The sequence below is a fragment of the Anguilla rostrata genome, chromosome 1 (genome assembly GCF_018555375.3).
Source record: "Anguilla rostrata isolate EN2019 chromosome 1, ASM1855537v3, whole genome shotgun sequence".
In the NCBI taxonomy this organism is placed as follows: Eukaryota; Metazoa; Chordata; class Actinopteri; order Anguilliformes; family Anguillidae; genus Anguilla; species Anguilla rostrata.
Window position 1 is genome coordinate 46,887,961 of NC_057933.1, and position 26,702 is coordinate 46,914,662.

The following is a 26,702-nucleotide window of genomic DNA, read 5'->3' on the forward strand; positions in this document are numbered from 1 at the left end:
TCCTTTTCTTGATGGATGTGAGAGATTGGCTCATTAATCTTGGGGTTTGTGCTGTATACAGTGTCTCTGAAGTGACAGCGAGGAGCGGGCGGTTTGGACTGCGAGGTCCTGGTCCCCTCGCTCAGCGGTCCAAAGGTGCAGTGCCATGAACCGCAATCCTGATGCGCGGTCTGTCACTGCCAGGGCTTGTGGAAGGATTGGAGATTTTATCTGGACCCTCTTTCAATTCAATCTCACTCTCAGAATAGACCCCCCCACCCCCCCACCGCTCAGGCTAATCTTTCATTCGCCCTCTGTGCTGACTCTCAGCGTTCAGCATAACAAAGGGGAGAAGACAGGGCTTATCTCTCAAGCCTAATGCCGTGGTTAAACCAATCAGGTGGGTTGAAGGGGGCAGAGGCCGTGGAGGACTCTCAGGCCCGGTCTCTCTGCCCGTCAGACCACTCAGATATGACTATGAGCTGGTGGGATATGCCAGGCTCCTTATTCTCAAATCGAGATAATTTAATCCCTCAGCGACCTGCGGGACAGAGAGGGAGAATTTTAATGTCTTCAGCGGCCCTCTTTGCTGTTCCAGTGCTATTAATGTAAATATTCCATGAAACCAGATTAAGTCCAGACCTGAAAGGCCTGCCGGACTGATAGGCTCCGCTGCCATAGCTGTCAGTTGTCCAGAAAGGGCTGCTGTCAGTCTTTGTTGTCTGTTGTGTCGCATTGGTATGAAATCTTCCCTCTTATGGACTTATGGTGAGCAGGAACAATTCATAAATGACAAAGACGAGAGAGCGGGAGTATCAGCCTTTGTTTGAAACCTCTCTGGTTCTTTCACTTGTCATTACTTTCTTTTTTTCCAGTGGTGTGATTGGTTAAAAAGTCCTGAGGTCCTGAGGTAGTAAATGCTTTTGTGGGCTGGTTCTTGATTATTGGGCGTTAACAGTGGAGGTTTGTGTTAGAGGAGAGGCTCTGCTCTTTGGATGACTGGACAGACTAGTGTAGCGTATCGGTTGGGAGAGAAACCCATTGTTAGCGGTCAGGGAGGGTGTCAGGAGAATGGCGCCCCCTGCTTGCAGCCTGTGATGTGTGTAGAGAATTTTGGCACACGTGGATCACGTTAACAAGCGAAGGCATGTTGAAAGCACCTTTCAACATGAGCTCTTAGGCGCTGACAGATGCACACTAGGATACTGAGGGTGGCAATACTGTGTGTGCTGCAGAGGTGTAAAATGTTTTGGCCAAGTAAAAGGGAGCTCTGCTTTGGAATTGCAGAGTTCAGGCTTAGCGACTAATTTACCTCAGGAACATCAGGTGACATTAAAGCAGTAACTTTAATTAAACACTGGAGATGGATGGATATATTAGCGAACCCCTCTAGCTCTGCAAGTGGAGATATGTGAAGCAGACATTAATGAATGTATGATAAAAAGGAGATATGGCACACCATTTTTAATTCTTCCATCTCGTCAATCAGAACTTGCTACAGCGCCACATCTAGTGCAGTGTCAGCAGGTTTTTGTGGCTGTATTAAACGTTTTCCAGTCAATTTAATTCCCGCGCATCTACTGCACCAGGGTGTCATGTATGACAGCCAGATGAAAATGTGACCAGTGGTTTTGGATTTAGCATTAGCCCAAGAAACTAGCAGGCAAATAAGCAGCAGGCGTGTTCCACTCTTACTCAACTCAGTCCCATTTGGTTGCAAACCTCTCTTTTGTTGATGACATCAATCACATTCATCCTGTTACCACGGAGAGGGGTCTGACCTCAGTGTGACGTGATTGCAGAGCGGTGATTTTGTGTTTGTTCACTGAGGGCAAATGAGTAAATTGCCGACTCTGTCATAAAAAGGGTAACATTGGAGTGGAGACAGACAGGGCAATTCAGTCTGCTCTCCCGGTAGAGTGTGGAGTTCTGCACATGCAATATTTATTCACCACCCTACCAGCGTGCAACATCAAAGCAAGTGATGAAAGCCAGAGGTACTGTAGTAGTCTGTCAGCCTTGTTCAGGCTGTGGATTGCCCCTAAACATATGACTGGAACTGAATTTTACTGCTGTACGATGATAGAACCAGTAGTTCAAACTCATCTAATGACTTGAAGCATTTGTTCTTTTTATTTTTGTTCTTTCAGTAGTATTTTCGGGGTGCTTATTTGCCATTTTCTTAAGAGTATTGAGTGGCTATGTGGTTAAACACAGGTAGTAAATAAGAAAAGCTGTGATGTTTTTACACAACAACATCCAGTGGTCCACTGTAATTACATCTTTAAGCATCCCCCCTATTTCAGACATGTAATGATGTGCAAGGACACACAGAGCACAGCCTTGTATTGTTACTTTGGGTTGTTTTCCTATGACCTCATAAATGCGCTCATTGCGCTTTACCTTCACACCCTAGTACTGTACTGAGCCAAAGTCCTTAGGTTTTCAGTCTCCTGACAGAGGATCTTTGCCCATTTTTGTTGGAAACAACGCATCATTTACTTTTTTTCAATGTTTCGCTTACTTGTTTGCTTATTTGTCTGAAATACAAATTATGTTCTTTTTTCTTTCATTATTTTGTTTTAGAGTGTCATAGCCTGGTAATGAAATGGTGCTGCTAGCTAATAAAGTAGGCTGAAAAGGTTAGGGGAGCTGGAGCTAGCTAGACCCTGTACTGTGCATTTGCTATGCCAAATAGCTACCTACCAAATTGGCTACTTAGCTGACATACAATTTGCTATCAAAATTCAAACTTCCTCCTGTCTGTCTGTTAACATAGTTAACATGCAGACCTAGCTAGCTGGCCAATTATAGTTCACTGGATTGTTTCACCTCAATAGTTTGATCATTTGCTGACTCCCTATGCCTGTTAGCTAGCTTGCAATGTAAAGAACTGAAATAAAACTTAAATAGTGAGTATGGAGTTTTTCAGGTAAATCACGAATGGTGTGTAGTATGTAACATACATGTTATGTTGCCTACATGTGGGGGAACTCCACTAGGCAATTCCTGCTTTTAAGCAGTTGCATCTTGAAGAGATAAAGGGTAAAAATGTCTATTTGATGTCATTCTGAATTCAGCATTAGCTAAATTCAATAATGTATTTTTTCTGTTCTCATTTATATCTTTTTGGACTCATCATTTGGGTATGAAGCATGTGTTGAATCCTAAACAGAGTGTTGGAGCTTGACAAGGGAATGGCCATGTTTATGCGTACAAAAAATAACCAAAGCCAAGGCAGCATATGAAACGAAGCCTTAATTCGCAGCCAGGCTGCTGTGTGTGGAATCACTCGGAGGTCTCTGCTCTTCTCCCCACCCTGGGTTTGGTCATAAGTAGGTTAATGCGGAGTGCCAGCAGGCATCAAAACGCGCCATTGGAACAGAGGATCTCCACAGTGCTGCTGCTCCCGGGCTATTGGGCAGATGTAGAGGCGGCTACTGAAAATAACCCCCTACACACACATGCACATGCACACACACACACATGCGCACATGCACACACACACTCGCACACATGCGCACATGACACACACACACACACGCACACACACATGCAAGCGTGCAAGGGTGGGGCCGGGGGGTTGATAGGGTAGTGGAGACTGAGGGAATTTGAACGCATGTTTCCTTTCCATGCCTCGATGCCCGACTGACTTTTTGAGTCAGTGAGCGTAATGACGAACATCCATGGGCCCTAGCGACACTTAAGGAGAGAGAGATTCCGGACGTTCCAGAATCACCTGATTGGCCTGCCCCCACATTTAAAACAAGCCCTGTGTTTGGCGCTAGTAATTTAAATGTATTAAATTGATTTGAAAACCCCTGGTGTGCTTTCTCAGTCCCACTGTTTAATGTCCAGCCTGTAATTGTGCTGTTATTGGAGCCACAACAAGGAGTGCTTTACACAGTTAATCATTATACAGTGAATTCTCATTACGTTGAAATGGCCCTAATAGCATTGACTATAGAGGGCGTAAGCTGCGTGATGATTATGGTTTTATCTTTTGGCTGTAGATATTCTTCGTTTTTATTTTCAACAGAATAAAGCTCTCCAGAGTTGCAGATAAAAAAGGAAGTGAGCCATTCTTCCTCCCTGTTGAAGTAAATCAATTTGCCTCGCGTTTATCTCAATGTCCGGACAGAATTGAATTCGCAGCCGGTGCGGTTTATCTGATTTTTTTTTTCACAGTGGCAAAGGCCCAGCTGAATGGCTTGCAAATCCTGAAGGCGGACAGTCTGAAATCGTTGGGGTGTGTGCAATTGACACAAAGTCATCAATGGAAGTCTGAATTTGATGGTCCTGGGAAAATGGCTCAATGTATTGGGTACGTTGGATCAAACGCAGAAAAATTGCAGTGAAGTCTACAGCTGCTAGAGCCAGATTTTTTTTTAGAACACAGATATTATCTGTTGGACAGAACTGTCGAGTGTGGAATGAAGTGTACTGTGTCAGTTTTATTGTGGATTACACAAGTGGACAAATGGTACGTGTTGTAATTGCTTCAAGAAGCGGTTGGTGTAGCACACTGTACTGAGAAGAGACTCAAAGGTGAACCCAGCCTGTATCAGCGCTGCTGTGACATCAAAAACACTGGTTCCGTTTTTCCAGCTCAGTGATTCAGAAAAGCAAAAGTCCCTTTCCTCCCTTTCATTTTTCAGTCAGAGGCTGCAACCAGGGATCAGAGTGAAACCACTCCATATTGATCTGGTGCTGTGTGTAGCTGTAGACCTGGAGCTTATAGGATCTCCTCCTCTTGTCTTACATGTTACTGCAGCAATAAAGCTTACATGTTGTATATATTGTGAAACAAGACCAGGTTAAAACCTAGTATATGGCTGGACCGGCCGACCAATGTTGTGACGTCATAAATCGGCCGACCAGTGGTGTAACTTCATCACTCAGTCACTCACTCAGTCACAGACATTCGTGTTTGTAGGGCTGGCCCCACTGTTGCGGTCCAGCCAAAAAATAGTCATCATATCAAACCCTACATGCCAGCCAGATCCCTCCGTTCTGCTACCTCAGGACGCCTAGCACCTCCCCCTCTTCGCACCTGCACTTCCAGAACACGTCTCCTGTCTGTTCTGGCCCCACGATGGTGGAATGACCTCCCTGTGGAGGTCAGAACAGCTGAGACTGTGACCCATTTCAAACGACGACTGAAGACCCACCTCTTCAGGCTGCACCCTTCCCCATCCCTCCCTTCCCCCCTGTAAATGACTAAACTTAGGGTTGTAACTAGGCAGCTGTTTCATAGGTGACTTAGGCGCATCAACTGTCTTAACAACTACTTGTATTTTTATTTATTTTTATTTTTATTTTTCCATAGATTGCGTTGTTGCCGTTCTCGTTGTTAGTGTTAATCAGTTTAACCATCAGGGTCCAAGTTGAACTATGCGGTTGTTCCCTGTACTTGGACCGGTACTTCTCTCTAGGGGTTTCGTCATACTTGTTCCTGGTTATGGTTATACACTTTGTTGTACGTCGCTCTGGATAAGAGCGTCTGCCAAATGCCTGTAATGTAATGTAATGTAATGTAATGTAATATCAACAAAAAAAAATTTCTCCATAATAGGTATGATGTGTTTGAAGTGGAGCTTTGAAGCTGTGAATGCGTTTCTGGATAAGTGAGTCTGTTAACTGCACATAATTAAGGTTTAATGCTGACCTGGTTTAGAACAGCAATCACCAAAAGCACACATCTTAATCCTAGTCATCTCTCCTCCTCATGCTGTTTTCTGAATGCATGCACCCTGAGCTTAAGATTAACACCGCTGAAACATGCAACTTTTATGATGGATGTGCTGTGGGCCTGCGGTCACCATGGCAACGGCATGGGGATGCACATACCGGTTGGAATGGCATCGGCCGCGGAGACTAACAGTATGCCGTCCCCCTACTGGTCCCTCGGCGTCACCTCTGGTGCACCTGCTGTGCATTTCCTCTGCTTTTTCAGCACTTCACGCCATACTGCGCTGGCTGAAAAGGTTCTGACTATGAGGGCGGTCCTCTTAAGATCATTCTCCACCACTGCTGTCTGGAGAGGACGCCATACGATTGGCTACAGATGATGTTCACCATTGCGGCTTTGCCCATAGTGCAGTTTATGGTGTATGGTTCCATCCAAGTATTGCTTTATAAGAAGCAAGAATCTAAAGGGACAGTCTTTGGGGGGAAAACATTTTAGGGCATCTCTCCACTTTGGATGCAGGCAATGGAACTTCTGTCATTTCCATCAGGGAGCCGATGTCCAGGGGTAGATGCCCGTAGAGACAGGTGGTCAGGAAACTGCAGAGTGCTAGCGTTAGCATTCTGTCCTGACACAGACCCGTGAGTCTGCATAGTGGAGTGGCTCTCTTTCGGCATTCCTATGTAGGGGCTTTGTGGGACTCAAACTGGCAACCCGTGACAGAGAGAGCTGGGCTCCCTATAGGCTGATAAGTGGGAGTGGGATAAGTGGGTAAGAACCCTGAGGCTGTCACTGCTGAGGTGCAGATAGCACTGCTGAAATCATATTTGCAGTCCAGCATACCCAGTGAATCAAGGTCCAGCACTTATGAAAACTGGTCTTTTTTTGCTGAAACGCTTTAACACAAAAAAGGTCTGAAGTTTCTATTGAATATGAAATAGGTTATGTAAATCATCATAATAGGCATGTGCACTGGCACATGCACATACGGTATACACACACATACACACATACATACATACATCAAATGATATGACAAGTAACTTGTGATACTATAACATAAATATTGGCATATGTCATATACTGTATGAGTTGTACAGCTGAGTAAGCCAGCTCAAGTGAAACCTAACAGCAACAATTAATCGGAAAGCATAAATAATGTAGCATGCCATCTCAAGCAAATGAAGTCATAAGCAAGTTTATTATGTTAATATTACCTAACATATTAGGTAGTCTTACACCATGATATTTCTGGAGTTCAGTAGCCACTTTTCACAAAATATTTTCATTTCAACAAATGAAATTGTAGATTTATATGTTATGAACGCTTTTGAGTCAATAAAATAGACATTCACAGCACTATTATTGATTGTTTCATTTTACTTATTACCTACCTGCATTCATTATTTAATAATTTATCATTAAAACGTTGTGCAGTTCATTGTGCAGTTTAAGGGCTTACTGCTCTCTTGTACTCTCTAAACCCATTAATGCTTTAGCTAGAGCCATTCACGTACCCTTTCAGTCTTGAGCCTGCTGCATTAAGGCACCAGGGCACGTGCACTCAGACACAAGAGCCTTACTCCCGCTGAGGCCTCCACTCTCTGCCCTCAGCCCACTGCACTACACCAAAAAAGAAGTTTGGCTCCCTGGATTTGATTTATTCATGTCCCTCTTACTAGATTTAAAATCCTCTCTTCCCTGCTCCAAGTCCTGAGTGGCAGACATCAGGGTGATGTCGCCCAGAAAAGCCCCTGGGCGGGTTCTAAAAACAGGGCTGCTCTGATTTGGGTGGATGACCTCATTTGAGCTGAGCGTAACGAACCTAATTATACTGCGTGAATCACTCAGCAGAGGAAAGTAGATGAGACACAAAAAAAGCACTTCAAAGATGAGAAAAGGCCGGTTATAAAAGAAGCAACCGCTGTTCTTGTCCTGGTTTAATTTGATGAACATTGAAATGATAGAAGCTGCACCGTTTTCATTGGCTGTTCTGTTCATGTATTGTAATGAAAGTATGTCAAAGAACTGCACGATTTAGACGCTGATTAAATACTGGTGCACTTGAAGGCACTACTGTGAAATGCTAGTGAATACTAGTGTACTTGCATACACTGTTGTGTGTGTTTGTGTGTATACCCACATACAGTGTTCATACACATACATGCAGTTAATAAAATATGCATATATGTAGGTGTTATTAAGAATTAAGTATTCATAATCACAGATCTTAAACACACTGATTCATTTTTGGCATAAGGTGCACAAAGCTATGTCTTTTCACCTTCCACTGTTCTCTTCCCTGCATGCTGATTGGTGAACAGACAGACCAACCGATTTGGTCTTTTGTGTGCATTGTAACCTGACGGAGTGCCTGTTTTCACCTGCTCTGCATCCTTTCTAGGCCTTTACAGCCCTCCTCAAAGCCCAGCATAGAGCCCTTTTTAATGCATGACTGATAAACCTACATCCACAGTGCTACCCATCATTGGGCCATAACTACACCCCCAGGTCCACAGTAGTTTTTTTTAGCATAAGAAATATGAGAAATTACTATTAAATAAATGAAATTTCCATATCAATTACAGACCATATCACCCAGTGCTAGTCTGCTGTCATCTCACTGATTAAAAATGGCATCTCGCTAATATTTTGGATAAAGTATGGTGTGACCTGCTCCAACATTTTGAGGCGTTTCGACCTAGAAACGCATTTTGGGTTTCATCTAGGATTTCATCAGGATTTCGTCATATTTTTCATATAATTGTCGGTATGACTGCATTTGGTTTTCCAATACAAATTATGTAAGTAAACTGAAATGTACTGTAACAGTAGAAACATAAAAATGTAATAATTATTCAATTTAACTATTTTTATTAGGAGCGTAAATACTGAATAGTGAAGTATTGAATAACATTCAAAAATTGTATAGTAAAAAACGTAATATACAACCTGCAAATGATAGGCTACTATACAAAATATTCAAACAAAAAAATGTTTAAATCCAATCTTCTATGCTTGTAGTTAAATTGAAAAATGTTTTTACCTATAAGTACTATAGAACTGGGTGATAAACCACTATTATCGAATGGTTTTCATGTTTAGCCTTTTTTTCTTTAACCGTACCTTGGCTCTGACTCCAGTTTGTTTTTCCACAAACTTCTCCATATGTGTTTGCAAAGTCACTTCACGTTTGACTTTCCCTGAGTCTGCTGTCTTGCTATGTTTCTCTCTCTCTCTCTCACTCTCTCTTTCTCCTCCCCTCTTTCTCTCTCTCTCTCTCTTTGCTTTTTCTCTATCAGGGGGCTGCATATTGCCACCAAATGAATAATATTCCAACTGTAGTCTTAATTGTTTGTTTTCCCTTTTTTCTGCTTTGACGCTGGCACATTTTGCTTTGGTGCACGCCAAAGATTTTTCTATGCAGGAAAAACTCTGGAGACCCCTTTGTTGTCAGTGGGTTGTTTTGTTGTCTTTACAACGTAATGAACCAAAATGCCATGGGCAAGAGAGTGTTTTTTTAACTTCCACAATTTGCATGCCTCTTTCAGGGTTCACTGCAACTTTAGCCGTTTATACTCTCAGCTGAATTGCAAATAAAGAGCTATTAAACCTATTTTTGTCTACTGTTTGCATTGGTGAAAGCCTGGAAGAAAATCTTTAGGGGTACTCACCCTTCTACACTGCCATTAATGCAGTCACAATTGGAAAAGCCCTGCCTTTCATTGTGTGCCTAAAAGAAGCCCATGCACACTTAATAATTTTGAAGATTTATTGGTGCTGGCAACCCGCATTCAATTAGTTCAACCCTGGTGTTAAAGGAGTATAAGGGGTGACATAATAATATAATGTACGTGTATGATGAATATATTGGCATATTCTCTAGATTTAAATAATGTATTTGTGCATTTATTTTGCTCTGCCTTGTCTCTAATGTAATCACTATTCATGTTGTTCACAGGCTCTGGCGTCCCATCGGGCATACCTGCTGACAGCACGGATCCCCAGTAAGGTAAGACATCCCCTTTGCCCCGTGCCACAGTTAATCACCGACAAGTTCCTCCGCTGGTTCTCCCTTCTCATCCTTGCTGAGTTCTGGGATCTGCTGGCTTCTATTGTGTGGTGGGCTGAGACAGCATTTTTTGCACATGCACATTTTGATTTGAATTGTAAACCAAGGTAGTGTCCGCCATGCTGCTCATGAATGTTCATGAGCATACAAACATCACCAGGAATGTCAGGCGCACAAGAAAAACTCAATCCCATGGTGTCAATTTTTGAGTGTGTTTGGATTCATTGTGTTACAGTGTACATGTCACCTGTAATATAGTTATGGAAGACTAATTAGCTGTAAGACTTTCAGAAGCTTTCATCACTGTTTGGAGACCAAATCAAAATACTTTATCTTCTTCTGTTTGTTTTTAACCTATATTTAATTGTGTTACCTTGTCTGAGAAATATGATGGATATAAAGCTGCAGGCACATGTGAAATGAACCTCGCCTAATGAGTCAGTTTTTTGTTTGGGTGGTAACATAGTGATAGTATTTGTTTGGGCTTTGGATTAGTAGAGTGCTATAACCTTGACCCTCAGAGAAGCCTGCATGACCCTGCTGCTGACCTGTCACGTGACATTCTCACCTGGAGTGACCCTGATTACTAAGTGAGATGACATCACAGCCTCCTGAGGTCACTCTGTTTTATTGACTGTACATGTGCAGGGCCCTCAGTGCACTCCCCCTTCACGTCATAGATTTCATTGTGTAATGAGACTGAACTCAGGAACAAAGATTTATGGACCACCTGCTTTCCCCACGGTCTTTTCCAGGGCTCTTGTTGGCTTTAAGCATGGGACTTTAAACAAGGGGGTTTAAGCCACACCCGAGGTAATTCTAAGACTATTCCCCATAGTAACATCATCATCATAGGACATCATCAGACCACGTAGCTGGCTAGCCAGTAAAATTTAAAGTTTAGTTATGGCTACTTCTATACTGCTAGCACCATTCTGAAACAAAATGGAGCTGGAGGCTGATTCGTGTTAGAAGTACAAAGAAAGAACTGTTTAAAATTCTGAACAAATTTATAATGAATTTCTGAACCAGAAAGCTTGTGCATGTTGTAGTGCTGCCATACGAATGAAAACTAGGGTAGACACAGACAAGGTGAAACTAAGGAGTAAGTTCAAGCCAACTGGCCTGGTTTATTTAATACATGAAAGCAGCCGGGCCGCGAGAGTGCAGGGCTTTGGGAGAAGCTGGGTTTAGAGGTGGGGATGGCTTCCCGACAAAATAGCAAGTCGGCTTCAGGAGAGACGGGGAGGCTTTAAGGCGAGGATTTGTCCTGGAATGGAGCTTCGTCTTCTGTGAGGTGTTAGTGTGAGTTGGAACTCTAAGTGAGCTCTCTGGAGACTGAGCTCTGGCCACTTTTAGGTTCTCCTTCAAGCGCACTTGCTGAGCAGCAGCTGGGGCGGGTAACGAGGGATGGTTGGTTAGCCCTGATTGAGTGATTGCTGCTGCAACAAGCTCGTTAGTTTGCTGCCACGGCTGCAGATCCTAGCGCTGGAGCAGAACAGAGGCAAGGCCAGATACAGTGAGAGGTGGACTTTAGGTTTGAGTGAGTGCATACAAGAGAGCTCATCTACATTGCCGTGCTGGGTCCTCACACAATGCACCACCTGTAAAACAAAGTCTTTTTGGGCAAGAAACTAGCGAGTTATGCATACCATTTCTGTATTTTCCTTTAGCCATCCATTGTTGCGGCACATGTTCAGTGACCAGCTGCAGAATTAACAGCCCCGGAGGTAGTAGCAGAGATGGGAGATGTCCCACTTTATGGCTGGGGCTTCTTGCTCTATGGCAATGTGCCTGGTTTCGTTGGGTAGTAATTTCTGATCCAGGAACGGGATTGGGTGTTCTTATAAGTTGGTGGCTTGTGATAGAACGAATCCCAATCCCATCTCTAAGGCATCTGTGGAGAGGTGAGGGACAAAGCACCTACGGTAGCCTGTTAGACCTAGAAAGACGCATACCTGTTTTCTGAGGTGGGGCAGAGCCTGTCCTGCAGAGTAACCACCTTTGCCAGGTGGGGCTTGACTAGGCCTCAGCCAATGGTGTACTCAAGGTAGTGGGCTTCCTAATGTGCAGGGTGGCACTTGGCTGGGTTGGCAGTCGTCTTGAGGCTTCCAGGACCAACTGGAGGTGGCACAGGTGTTCCACCCAGGTTTGGCAGTGGACGACTATGTCGTGCCAGAAGGTTGCCTCAGCCGGAGCAACACGTGTATTAGCCTCTGGAAGGTGGCAGGTGCCCCATGCAGGCTGAAGGGGAGGACCTGGTAATGGTATTGAGCTCCAGGGGTTGAGAAGGTGGTCTTCTCCCTGGCAGCCTGGCCGAGAAGAAAATGCTAATAAAGTTTTGTTAGATCCAAAGTGCTGATGTATCGGGACTCACCCAGGCATTCAATGAATTTATCTGCTTGTGGCATCGGATAGGCATCGAAGTCGGAAATTGCATTCAGGTGCTTGAAGTTGTAGTAAAACCAGAGCGAGCTGTCCTGTTGTGGCTCCATGACAATGGGGCTGGACCAGGGACTATGCCCAGGTCTTTCATGCACGCCACTTCCTCAGAGATGGCACAATGCCGGGCCTCGGGCACCCTGTAGGGCCACACATTTACCCCTGTGCCAGACGGGGTACGGATGCGGTTCTGGACCAGGTTAGTGCAGCCAGAACAAAAGGAGATCAGGTCCTGAAACTGGGACAACAGCTCTTTTAGTGATTGGATTTAGTGGGGCCCGGGATGCTTACCCATTCACGCTTTCTTTGTCTCTGACTGGCTGTGACTGGCGGTGGCGCATAGTGAGACTGGTACAGCAGTGGACCCCCTCTGTCTGTTTCTTCGGCAGGTTTATATGGTATACCTGTTGTTGGTTTTGCTGACAAGGTTGCTCCAGGCAGTAGTTCACTGCCCCCATCTGCTCCACTACAGTGTACGGCCCCTGCCAGGAAGCAAGAAACTTATTTAAGTCAGGAATGAGAACCAAGAACTTCTCACCTGGTTGTAAAGTGTGCGGTAGGGAAGGATGGCTGTAAACGTGCTGTGCTTCCTCCATATGGGTACAGACAAGGGGCATCGGTTTTGCGATGTGCTCGTGCATGCCAGCCACTTGTTTGATGATGCAGCAGTGGGGAGAGGGTTGTGTTTCCCAGGCCTCTGAGGGACGGACGGTCGCCTCTGAATGAGTAATTGTTGGCCCTGATTGAGTCATTGCTTCCGCAACAAGCTTGTTAGTTCGCTTGCACCTCCTGGTGGTGTTGCAGAACAGATCGGGAGGTGGCGAGGCTAGAGATACAGGGAGAGGCAAAGTTTAAGTGCGCAGTGCCACAGTGTAAACAGAAAAGCAGCTTAAGGATATCAAGAATGACTGCATCTACTGAAATAGCGAAATACCCATGCATTGTATAGATGCTTTCATGTACTGTTATCAGAATTGTAAACCCTACAACTGTCTGAACGTGGCAGTGAAATTCCATAGGTTGGTAATGGGTCCTGATTATTTTTAAATGGTTTCTATCAGATAAGCAACTATTGGAAAAGCTGTAGCCTTTACAAAAAATTTAGAAGAGATTAAAAGCTGTTTATATCATCTATGGATATAACAACTGTTAAAATGTAAACACATAAATAATATATTTCAGGGAACTGGGTCACTTGGAAACAAACAGCCTTATAGCAATATTGAATGAAAGACGGTACAGAATGGTCTATTTATTAGTTATGTCTTCCATGTCAAATGATGGAAATCTGCAAGCTGTCATTTTTCACATTTATTGTCTCATTTTATTCTCCTTTTCATTTGGCTGATTTTCTTTATAAAACTGCTATTAATGTAGTTCAAGAGTAGGAAAGTTGCAAAATGGCTCAATGGTAGTGTTGATTGATGTTATTGTGGGTGGGAAATTTCATCCAGGTTCCTTGGATGGGCTTCTGGAATTTGAATGAATATTTTCTTGAAGCATTGACAAGGCAGTGCTGAAGTCTTAGGAGGCCAAAGAGTTGTAACTGTATCATAAAAAATGTACTGGCACACTATGGGTTTCTGCAGCTATAGTTAGCACAAATGTAACAAATGGGCAGTATGCACTCTTTTAGTGTGTGAAGCATTACAGACAGTGTTCTCGGCCGAGGAAATCCAAAGGCATTCCATAATGCAGCAGTGTAGAGGGGGAATGTGGTCGTCTGTGTAATGTGGCAGTCTGAATGTGAGTCATCGTGTCCTGGATAAAAGGGGGCCTGAGGGAATTGCATCCAGTAGCACATTAGTGGAGCAAGGCGGCAGTGGGAGTCATGCTGAGTCCTATGCCTCAGGAGCTTTGGCTACCTGGATTAGCATGGGCTTGCTCTCCCTCCCCTTCCTCCTGGATGTACGGTGTGTGTGGAAGCATGTGTGTGCGCGCATGGATACGTGTGTGTGTGTGCATGTGTTCGTGCGTGTGTGTGTGTGTGTGCGTGTGTAAATGTGTGAGTATGTCTGTGTGTATATGCGCTGGTATGTGTGTGCTTGTGTGTGTGTGGTGTATTTGTGCGTGTGTGTGTGTGTGTGTGCGTGAGTGCTTAGTATGTCTGTGTGTGAATGTGCTGGTATGTGTGTGCTTGTGTATGTGGTGTATTTGTGTGTGCGTGTGTGCGTGTTTGTGTGTGTATGAATGCGCTGGTGCATTGTGTGTGTGTGCCCTCAGTTGAACTGGACCTGTGTACATGTTAATAATAGTACAGTTGGTAACATTTAATCTTGGAAAGTTTCATTCCACTGTATCCTCCTCACAAAACACAGAAATGCAATAGAAGATTACTAATATAAAATGTAATGTGTATATAAATAATATGTGTTTGTGTGGCGGGGTGGTTTGCAACTGAGTGATGGTGTTTGATAGATGTGTTGCAGGTGCTTACACCTTCTGGAATGGCTTCTAATGAATGATGTGCTTGTTTAAATTGTGGCCAAAGGGCTCGAATTGAATGCTGAGGTTGAAGGGGAAAACAGCAATGGCCCAGATCTAATTTATTCTTGGCACTACAGAAATATTCTGAAGTGTTCAAATATTAATGGGGAAAGGATATTTTTAATACAGCGGTGCCATTGTCTGTCCCATTCACCTGAGTAATACTGGAATCTATTTCTAGAATGGTGATTTATTTATTTCCTCTCCTCCCCTCTTTCAGGTTGAACAGACCTTCAATTATCTGGAAATCCAAGGAATCACTTGTAACAAGCCTACTCAGGTAATAGATCACACCAGTGCAGAAATATCTGGACATGTTCCACCACAGGAAATTAACTTGTTTCTCTCTTGGCAAGTTGCAACCTCCACTTTACCACTGGGTAGACAAGAAGAATTGTTATCCACCCGTTATTGTTTTTGTACATATTTTTATGTCAGAGTAGTAATTAATAGTAATTGAACTGCTGAATGATGTATCTAGATAAGCACTAGACCTTAGTACTGTAATATGGTTCTCAGCCTAAAAGACAGGTTAGGGGGCCAAGCACCTTAGTGTTTATTTAATTTTATTCTCCGAACTCCCAAGCACCACTGGCCAAATTAGGTGCTGATTGGCCATATGGTAGAGGTACAGCAGTCTTTGGAATACACAACAATTGAGCATTCTTAAATCCTGCTTCATTTGACTTAGGGACATGGAGCCAATGTCAAATGATCCCCCTTTGTACACAAAATAAACTTGCCTTTAGGAACCTATCATGGACATTATGGATTTGGTACCATTTTGAATAAATTAAAAAACAATATCTTCCTGGATGGTTTGACTAATTTTGATTAAACTTAGATGGCAGCATGTAGTGGCAGATATGATGCATTAATACAAAATCCTCACTTGTGGACTCATTTCGTTGGTATGCTGACTTATGCTTGATGTGCTTTGTGCTTCGGCCCTGGAATTCCTGCTTGCAGCTATAATTTAAAATATGTAATTGACACTTTGGAGAAAAGGAAAATTTAGGGTTATGTTTAACCCTCCTGTTATGTTGCGGGTCAAATTGACCCTTTTTAAAGTTTGAAAATCTAGGAAAAATACTTAAAATTATTTTTTCAGTATGAAACTTCTTCTACTGGCCTTAATTAGTGTAATCAACATTCTAAATGAAAATGGTTCATTTCATGTATTTGCAAACCCCCCCTGTATGTTTATATCACCCGGGAACATTTTTGCTGTACCTAAAAAATGAACAGAACAGGAGGGTTAAAAGCTCATTTTAATGTTTTTTATTGTATATCAATAAAGGAAGCAGCAGCAGCTGTGTTAAAATAAAACAAGGACTATTACAGATTACAGTTTTAATTAAGTTTTCAAGTTCACTGAGAACTGACATGTTTGGAACGACCTTGACCTCCCCAGTCAAGAGGCAACTGATCAACACGCATCTGTGGTCATTTAAGAAACTGGGAACCTGCAGATTGTGGATTAATTGTACAATATTTACTTAATGGACCAATGTAGAGGTAACAAGTCCTGAGTTGATTGACAGTAATGTATGAGCCCTCGCCATCTACTGTCTCCTGTTGTGCAAACGTAATAACCCCTAACCCAATTAATGCCACTTTAGAGACTTGGTCTTCTATCAGTGTATTGATCAGTCTGAAAAGCCTGTCTTTATTTAAGCCCATCTTTCAGTAAAAGCTGCCAGGAAGATTGCAGCTGGATAAATGACAAGGATTAGTTTTCCATCAGAAGATAATCTAAGAGAAAATTCCATTTTAAGAAGCCAGCCTTTCAGAGGTGAGGGAGGCAAATCCTTTCACACTGTCATTAAGTAAATGGTACCAGAATGTGCGTTAGTTCTTTGAGATGTGTAAATCTAACCTTTGTTTTGACTGGGAAATATCGTGTGTCTAGGAAGTGTCATCAGGTGTTAACCCATGGGGCAGCTTGAAAGAAGCACTGTTAATATCAGCCCAGTTACACATTTAGGAGGCCCTACTCATGCACCCTAATTTGACTCAGGTTTAGCACTGAGGCTCCTCAACAGGCTTTCTCAATGGTGATAACTCCTGGGGCCCTACGTCTGTGCTGTATCTCTAGATGCGGAGCATGATTGACAGGTTGTGTTTGCCTCTCACAGCTGGCGGTGGAGTACGACCGGGGCCTGGTGTCCATGAAGCTGGCATCGCCTGAGGAAGTGAATGAGGTGGTGGCCCACATAGGGAGCTGTCTGCAGAGGATATGTCCCGGTTTATCCCCCGTGTAGGTCCTGTCAGTCTCCACTCTTCCATTACCCATCTCTCTCTTTCTCTCTCTCTCTCTCTCTCTCTCTCTCTCTCTCATTCTCTCTCTTTGTCTATCACTGCCTATAACCTGTCTATAACTGCTGATATGTGCCTTCACATCCCTAGTTTCCACCAGTATCTCATTTTCTTGGACACAGCTATATAAATGAATAGCATACTGTGAGCAACGATTAAATAAAAAGGCACTGTAATAGTTAGCTGCATTGTGTATAATCAGTATTGGCGCATTATTCTGATTGTGGAACCTGCTTATAAGAATAAATTGTTTCAATGGCAGGAGTGACTTTGGCTTAAAGCATTTTCTGCCTTTTAAAAATCTTGCATACTTTAAAGGTGGCTTAGACAAGTCTGCCAAAGGTTTGCATGTGTACTGTAGTGCATTAACACTTAATCATCTTGATTTGGTTTTCCCTGCCAAATTACTAACAGTCTAGAGGATGACAACATTGCTGCTCATTTCCACTGCTGGGAATATATTGGAAATGTTATGCGTGGCAAGTTGTCAAAAGTGGTCAACCATGGTGGCGTCTGTGTACTTTCATAGATCCCTGGGAATTCCCAATTTAGTGCTGCCATCAGCAAATGCAAAAAAATGTGCTTTTAACGTCCTAGTGAGCCAGTCTGGTTGTTAAGCAAAAACTAAACACTTTCATATATTTAAAGGGATCATGGTTTGCTTAGAGTTGTGTTTAAATGTATACTATGTAGCATTTTGCGGCTCTTGTAGACTCTGGTTTGTAAACCCCACTCACACATCGTACGGTAGCTACTCTGTAGTGCTGGTGCATCTAGCTTGTGTTTTTCCTCATTTGGTATTTAGCTATTCTAGGCCTTATTTCATGAATCAGGATTACTGGGTTAGCTGGATAATTGCACTTATTAAAACAAAACTTTAACAATTTTTGGTGTCTTTTTCTATACTTCGTACACTTGCAGGGAGATAGAAGGAAGGGAAAATAGATTTTTTTAAAAAGAGAGACAACAAAATACAGGCACAATGTAGCGCCTGGACAGTTTTTCAGGGTGGCACCTGTTCACACATGTTGATGTTATGGTCCTTACAAACACTGCTGCCATTAGGCCACTATTCTGACATTTCTTATCGCATATCTTCTGGTGGTAGCTAGTGTAATCAGCAACCATTGTCCTGCAGGCTCCTGGGTGATGTATCTCCCCAGAAGAGCAGGAACACCTGTTACTCACCTTTCTTCACCGTTGCCTCTGTCATCGCTTGGTAATGTTCCGTGAAGTAGCTTGTGCCATTAAGTGGGCCAATGTGGACAGAGCGAATTGTTTCTGGCGTCAGACAGTCTTGTTTTCAAACCCGCGTGAATCGTGTCTATTGTATTGTCCTACTTTGATGCTAAATAATGAAGCAACATCTGTAGGCAGGGTTTGTAGGGCAGGTATTCTTCTGCAGGTTTCCAGTGCTAATCTGCTTTGATTGCTTACACTGATGAGCAGTCTCTCCAGCTGTTATTTTCTGTGCTTTTTAATTGTTAAAGGAGTACCATGGTGGTTGAACGTGACACTTCCCAGTTGTCTTCAGGCAACAACAAAACAAATGTGCATAATTTTTTTATTCTTCAGTCATTTCAATGTACTTTAAAACGTATTTTTCTAAGCCTAAATTTCCCACTATAAAAATTCACCCGAACCGTCTGGGCGTGGTAATGAGAACTGTCAGTTAGCTATGATTGACAGACCGTTCCCCGTTACCATAGCTACACCCATTATACGCTCTCTTTGGGAGACTGAATTTTCACAAGCTAGCTAGCTTAGTAGTATATCAAGTATCGATAGATAGCTAAGGTAAGGACGTTGACTTGTATCCAGTTACAATTTTTGCTATCTAGCTAGCCAAGTTAAGATAAAAGCACAACTATAACGTCCTCATAAAAGCGAACTAGCAAGCTAACGTTATCGATAACATTGCCTTATGAAAGCAAACCTCCTAGCTAGCTAACGTTAGCTAGCTAGCTAAATGAATATAACCAGAAATAATCTAAAGGAACTCTAATTTAAGTGAACCTAACGTTAGTCAAATATTTGCATTGTCTGAACAGCAGGACGGTGTGTCCTGTCAGATTTCTTTACGGGGCGTGGAAATAGGAGTGGTTACTGTATTCGTGACGTAGAAAAATGACAACGTTCTCAAACCGGATTTGTTAAAATGGACGATAATTTAAACTTGCATATTTCTCCAAAAATAAAAGACAGAAACGGACATATTTAATACTTTGCTCATTGTGTTTCTTCAATGCCTCTTGTGCAAATAGCACATAAAACAGAGAAAGTGTGAAAATCACCATGGTACTCCTTTAATGTTCACATGCAATTCCGCTCTAGATTTCGACACTAAATGTTTTCCTTCTATTCATAATTAATTCTTGTATTTGTTGTTTTCTTCCAGACTTATTGTTAGGACTGTGGTCTGTCCTGGAATGTAAACTCCTGAAAACTTAAGTAAAACCAGTTTGGTCTTGTGTGATAGTCCTGTCCTGATACCGAATTGCTATGAAATGGGATATAGGTGTAAATAGGTGTGTAGTGTCAGAGTGGTAGTTTTAATTCTCCCTTATACCTGACCCTGGCAGGAAGGTTATGAAGAAGCTGGCGATGGAGCCCCCGGAGCGGATTTCCTCCCTACAGACATTATGGGAGAACCAGAATGTAGCAGAACCAGGACCGTGTGGTAAACTACTCATCACTTCTGTGTTTACCAAAACCAGAAAATCTACTGATGGAAACTGCAAATAGTCCAAGCACAAGGAGGAGAGGGCTTGTGAAAGTGACAGTGCAAGTGCCTGGGTGTGTGTGTATGTGCCTTTGTGTGTACGTGTATGTGTGTGTGTGTGTGTGTGTGTGTTTGTGTGTGCGTGCCTGTGTGTGCGTATGCATGCGCCTTTGTGTGTATGTGTGTGTGTGTGCCTGTGTGTGTGTGCGTCTGCATGTGAGAGAGAGAGAGAGAGTCTGGGAATGTCTGCCTCTGTGAGTGAATGAAAGAGAGAGTGAGTATGTGTTCAGACTTGTCAGGGAGAGTAATTGAAATGTCAATGTCTTGCATGTCAAGTGTACTTGCATGTACTTGAAATGCTGTGGTAATTATCTACATTTACAACTGACATCATTAGCTTACACATCCATTTATTACATAGTCTTTGTCAGAGCAGCCTAATATTAAATGCATTTTAAATGTATTAGGATAATGCATCATTATATTTTCAGGCTTCTTCGTGAAAGCGGCACTTCAGAGAAAATTTGGCATTTTTAAGCAATCTGCAATGTATTTGTCTGATGATAGCTTGAGGATGAAATTCTCTCAAAATATGAACAGTTGTCTTATTTAGCCTATCAGACGTAGGGCCCCTGGGGTCATTTGGACTCAGACTAAAATGGCTCAATTCTAAAATGGTATTTGTAATAGTTTTTATGCTTTACTTGGTAAGGACCCCTTTCTATACAGGCATGTACGAGTAATTTTAAAGGGCAGATGTTAAGTTTTGGCAGTGGGGAGAATGGTCTTGCGGTGCCGATGGTGTTCAGCAGCCTGTTCTGTGTCTTCTGGTCTCCAGGGGGCTTCTCCCAGCTGTACAAGTGCGTGTGCGACTGGATGGGCCTACAATATAGGGAGGAAGTGCAATGGGTTAGTATCCATTACAGAACATGACTACCGCTCGTGGTCTGTTCAGAACAGTTGCTGTGCGCACACCCCATTAACTTCAATATGCGATGCCTTCAAATCAAAAAGCCCTTCTGGCTTTCCCCTCAAGGGGGAAATACTTGACACTCTATTCTTAATGACTGTCACACTTTGCAGCGGTTGGCATGGGATTCCATTGTTATTGTATAAAAAGTGTGGCAGAGTCTCCGATACAAACCTCAGAGTGACAAACCTCAAACTGCTTTCTGAAATTGGACAGAGAGCTTTCATAATGCAACCAGAATTAGAGTTGGATGATATAAAGAGGGGCAGATTGCCATCCAGATTTGCAGTGATAAATAAGACTGTAATTATATGTATGATGCCCATCAATGTATTCAAATTCTTACAGTTTCTTCATTAAAGTAAAAAACACACTGTGTGCTGACTATTATTACGGTCCTCTTGCTCAGCACCAGTAAGTGCACATAACTTACTGAATTTTTGGGGTGTAGTGTTGTTTTTTTAGGCTGAAATTAGTATTTTTCTTGTGACTTTCAGCATTGAAAATTTTGAAATTCCAAAATTGCTATCATATCTCAGAGATGACTCTGTGCAATGATAAAACCTCACATCCTTGTAGTGGGCAAAGAAAAGCATGGAATAATGGTCTCACAGTGCTGATTGAAGCTTCTGAATGAATCTGAAACAGTTGGTGGCTGACTCTGCTGATGGTTGGTGTCTTGCCACTGTTGAGTTGCGCCGTGGGGGTTGGGTGGGACAGTGGGAGTGTTAGGACACATCCAAGGCTTCTGACAGGGGCCCTCAAAAAATTGTGCTATAATTGTGCTGGGATAGGTTGGCCTGCGACCCAATGTGAGATCTTTTCACGGGGCCCAAAATCCCTGCTGGTGACCCTGCCACTGCTCTGGAAATCACTGCTCCTGTGTGAAAAGCCTGGGACAACCCTACTGTCCAAACCCTTCCCCTGGAGATCAATCACTGCTCACTTTAATGTTTACAGTCAGTTGTTAGCCGTCACCTGGGCTTTCATTTCCCTCTGTTATGAAAATATTTAACATGCACCTCTCTGTGTCTTAAAAAAGGACGTGGACACAATCTATTTAACACAGGACACACGGGAGTTGAATCTGCAGGATTTCAGTCACCTTGAAAACAGGCAAGTCCCTAATTTGTGCCCTTATCGAACTTGTCTATTTTCCCTGCATCTTAAGCAGGGCTGCAGCCAACAATTATTTTGTTATCAATGAAACGTTCATTCTTTTAAAACAACACTAAACAGTTTATTGACTCGGTGAAGGATCTGAGCAATATTGGAACAACCATTTCAGTCTCACAAACAATGTCTTAGACTGGCTTTCATTATGAAGTAAATTCTATTAGATGCCCACCGTCCCCCAAAACATTCAGACGCATAATTATGTTCGTAAAAGGGATCCCATTTATCTGCAGCAGCTGCCCTTTTCCAATCGTTACCCCAGAGCGATCAGCAGGACTCCACGGATGCTTGTGGAGATGATTAGGATCTTTAATTATTGTGGCAATTAATCACTGTGTATTTAGTCAAATTGATCACTTTTTAGAACTGATTAAGTTGATTAGTTTGGCAAATTTTTGCCACCTTTATCCTATAAGTAGTGACTCATTCATGGCCGAAATTTCAGTGAAATGCTTGTCCTGCTGTTTCCCAAAATAAAAATTATAATTTACTTGCATAACACCTGGGTGGTGTTCAGCTGAGGCACTCGTTCTGATGTTCTCCACAAGAGAAACTGACTGGAAGTCCTGTCAGTTGAAGCGTGTTTACTGTTGCATTGCTTAGAAGAGGATTGTAATTGGCAAGGGTATCCCCTGTCTCATTATAGTGACTGCAGCTGATGAGGTTTCACATCGGCATGTGCCAACTGCGCCAGTTTTGCATTCCTCTTTTACAGTAACACCTCTGCTCAGCTGGCTAACTGCAGTGTGAAGTAGTGGCTGCCTGCTACAGGTTTTTCAGCGGACACACACCAACGTGCGCCGGAATTTTGCAGGGAGAATATGGGCCTACAGTACAGTTACAATTTGGCATTTCAAATTTAATAAGGATAGTTAGTGCTAAGTAATGATGAAACTAAAAATGACAGGGATTCGATTTTGTTGTTTCATCATCGACTGACTTTGGCTGAATAATGTTCCGTTAAAATGACATGTCTGTTTTTATGTAACAGGGATTTGGTTGCCATCATAGCTGTCCTGGAGTACAACCAGTGGTTCACCAAGCTCTCTACAAAGGACTACAAATTGGTGAGTTCCCAAACACATGTTCAAATGTCAGTGTGTTCAGATGTTCTAATTCCTTTGCGCTCTTTGGTAATTAGAGATGAATATGTTCTTTACAGAGCCCTCGTTCTTTGTTCCATTTTGGAACATCTTTAGTCGGATCTGATCTTTTCCACTGGTCAATGATTCCAAGACTACATGAACAGTTTATTCTGAATGTAAATCAGCTTCTTAAAACCCAACCATGAAGTTGGTTTGTTGTTTCCAGGGGTAGTGACTAAAGTCAAAATGGAAAGCTGGTAATAGAGTATGTTTGAAAACCTTGGCACATTGATCAAATCAAGGAAACTGTTTCTTGTTTAAACTGAGTCAAAACTGGGTCTTAAAATGTATGAAAGTGTCATGAAAAGTGGCATTAGGGTGGCATATGTCTAAAGCCCAGCATTTGGTTGGTTTAACTTGATGCATTGCAGTAATCCGTGAAATACAGCCTTTGTTGAGACCCTGACCACCCAAAGTAGTTTGTGATTAAGTGCAATTGGGCAATGTGGCTGCCCAGTGAATCCTATTGTACGACTACGTGCTTTGTTAAAAAAATCTGATCTTGTGATTGCAGTTAAATAACTGCCTTTATAACATTCTGTGCCTAATAACTGTTGCCAGACAGATGAATTCTTGAATTACAGACCTGATTGCTTTTGCCAGCTACCGCGGCAGATAAATAATTCCAAAGAGCTGAAGCATTGAAGTGTACAATAGATTCAGGCACGTCAGAGAAAAGCGCAGTCATCTCCTCCTCTCCCCCTCTGTGTATTTGTGTCTGTCTCAGAGATGCCTTTGTGCTGCGCTGGGATGGTTTGCATTGTGACCTGCTGTGGTGTGCTGTGTTGTGTTGTGTAGTGTTGTGTCATGCTGTTATGTTGTGCTGTGCTGTATTGCGCTCTGATGTGTTGTATTTTGATATATTTCGATTTTACAAGTTGTTAGACCTTGTGTTGTTTTGCTCTGTACAGTTGTGTTTTTATGCATTATTGAGCTGCTACGTATTGTCCTTTGTTTTGTGTTGTGCTCAGCCGTGATGTTTATTATATTGCGTTGCATTGTGCTTTGCTGTTTTCTGTTGTTTTTCACCGTGCTATAATGGTAATGCATGGCGTCACAGACGGGTTGTGATAGGTATTTGCTGATGTGCAGACTGCTAAGGGTGAGTACTGATGGGAACCACAGTCCCTTCTTACTCGGTCTGTGGGTGGCGGATAATGAGGCTCTCCAAACCCTAAAAGAATTTCACGCCACCAGACTTGGGATCCGTTCGGGCATGCCCAGATGAGAAATTCCTCAAGGCTGGCTTTTGTCTGCAATAGCATTCTATGGGGCATAATTTCACAAAAAAACAAAAAAGTAAGCTGTGACTCTCGCCCAGCGAGGTTATTTTGCCCTGAACCTGAGTAACCGTGGCTTGGCCGGCTCTGTGTGTCGACCTCTGTGGACTGGCCGTGCGGGCCGACACACCCCCCCATGGGGCAAACAGCAGCACTAGAACACAATGGACAGTGTCCTCCGTGGGAGCATTTCATGTCTTGAATTCCTCAGAGTGCACCCACGCAAGGAATCCTGCCACCCAGAATCCTTTTCTCTCAGAAAAGCTTACCGTTTTTTCTTCTTGCTTGCTGTCCCAGAGGAAAAATGAAAAACAATATGATATTTTCTATCCCATTTATTTCTATCTCTGGATTACCAAGTGTATCCAGTCAGGTGTTGGAAAAGCCTGTTAAATGCTTATTTTCCCACAGTGCACCTCTCTGAAGGGCTCAGATGTGTGTGTGAGAGTGGTTTCCTTTGAAATAGCATTTACCGGTGGTGTTACACATATATCAACATGGGTTTATAGCCGCTTCCAAATCACCTTTGATTTTGGAACAATAAAAGCTGCGGTTTGCTCTGTTTTGAAGGAAGGATAAAGGTTTGAAGCTTTTCGTGGTAGTGCATAACTTTCCTTGGATGGCAAACTTTGGATAGACAGCACTTCTCAGTTTAAAACTGGGGACTGTGAACTCAGAGAGCCAGTAAGGCCTTTTGCTTTCAAAACATTAGCACAGCACCATCAGTTTAAGAGAAGCTTAGAAAACTTGTCTCAAATCCCACTGGAGATGCACCGCTCAGGGAAACATTTCCATTTCCAAATAGCTCATGATCAAAGAAGAAAGATTAGACATTAGGCTAAGCCTTATCTCCCTCCAAAGCAAGATGTATTCAACTAAATTAAAAGGTTTGGAAGGGTATGCCTTTAGCTAAATGGTTAATGTCTATGGTGCAGTTGGTATGGAGTTTGGTACAGATGCTCAGAGATGCAGAGATGGATGTAATTGGGCATCTGTTTGGTACTGGACAAAGCTAGGGCATGGTTTGGCTGTGCATGGTCAACGAGTTATGAGCAACTTAAAACTTTTGAGTATTCAGTGTGGTAATAATACTGTTGCAGTGGATGCTCTTAACAGTCGAAAACCACTTCAGGATATATAGCAGTTTGAAGATTGGTTTTTAGCCTCTTCGTTTCAAGCCAGACAGGCAATTGCTTTAATACTGATTTTTAATAGTGATTAGTGCAGAAGTTATCATATGTATCAAAGGGAGACTGTGTGTGAGGATTTGGAATGTTTTACTTATTTTGATGTTCTGTACTTTGTCTGAGTTATTTTGAGTTTTTAAATTTTTTTTGTTTTGATCTTGTTTGTGTTGTAGGACACAACCAGTCTGAGTTTAGTCTAACTTGTGCAGGGGTACAGACTGATTGGACTGTGCATCGTGTTTGTGTATGCATGGATGTGTGGATGAGAGAGGAAGTTTTTTTGTGTGTGACAATTTCTAAATGGGTTTATGTATCCTATTTGTATGTGTGTATGTGTGTGTGTATCAGAGTGAGAGTGTGTACCCGTGTGTGTGTGTGTGTAAAGGTATGTCTGTTGACTACACTGTGTTTGTAGTCTGCAGATGTCAGTGACCAGATCCTGCGAGTGGTGTCTCGGTCCAGTCGGCTTGAGGAGCTCGTTCTGGACAATGCTGGCCTGAAAACGTGAGCGTAGCTTTTTGGTCCTGTGGTCCGCTGTTTTCGTTTCTATGGGCTTAGGAACATGTGCTGTCCCTTCAGCTCAATCCCCCAGCCCCCCCCCCCCCCCCCAATCACCCAGTGGCATCTGAACCTCTAATTACACTCATTACACTCTATAAAGTGCTGTTGATTCTGTGTCTGAAACTGCGGTTGTAAATCTTCAACACCATCAACACCAATGGATGATTTTTTTCTGGGTTCTGCATCTGTTCTAGTCAATTACATCTTCCACCCCACCGGCCATCCCAAATCCTGTTCAGATTAATGTCCCCCACATTTCATGGTGATTTCTACCCTGTGAACTACATTGTTGTAGATAACCACATTTGATATTGCAGTCTAAAATTAAAATAGTTAAAGTGTCATTTGTGCTGGGGCCAGCATCCAAACACAAAACCTTATTTTCTTATTGGTTTAGTTTATGGTTTATAATAAATAGAAAACTGACGTAATTTAAATATTGTGTTTCTGATGGTGTAAAAGAAAAAAAAAATCTGGGACCTGAATAGTCGTATAGACTTAACATTTCTGTTTGTGAAATTGCAGTGATTTTGCACAGAAGTTGGCGAATGCCCTTGCCCATAACCCAGCCTCAGGACTACACACCATAAACCTTTCCAACAACCAGCTTGAAGACAGAGGTACTCCGTTTCCCTGAAATGCAGACCCAGTCTGACTGTGTGTACAGTAATAC

At 42.7% G+C, this 26,702-nt stretch overlaps 1 protein-coding gene across 2 annotated transcripts in view; it reads left to right on the plus strand.

Moving 5' to 3' along the window:
• The window catches only part of LOC135256652 (F-actin-uncapping protein LRRC16A-like), a 104,063-nt gene that overhangs the window by 21,751 nt on the left and 55,610 nt on the right, over positions 1–26,702 (plus strand). For both annotated transcript variants that reach the window (XM_064338626.1, XM_064338617.1), the window contains exons 3-11: positions 9,630–9,680; positions 14,890–14,949; positions 16,808–16,929; positions 19,571–19,668; positions 20,549–20,619; positions 21,723–21,796; positions 22,848–22,923; positions 25,884–25,972; positions 26,555–26,649. In XM_064338626.1, coding sequence (XP_064194696.1) covers positions 9,630–9,680; positions 14,890–14,949; positions 16,808–16,929; positions 19,571–19,668; positions 20,549–20,619; positions 21,723–21,796; positions 22,848–22,923; positions 25,884–25,972; positions 26,555–26,649 — 736 coding nt within the window. The remainder of the gene's footprint in view (positions 1–9,629; positions 9,681–14,889; positions 14,950–16,807; positions 16,930–19,570; positions 19,669–20,548; positions 20,620–21,722; positions 21,797–22,847; positions 22,924–25,883; positions 25,973–26,554; positions 26,650–26,702) is intronic.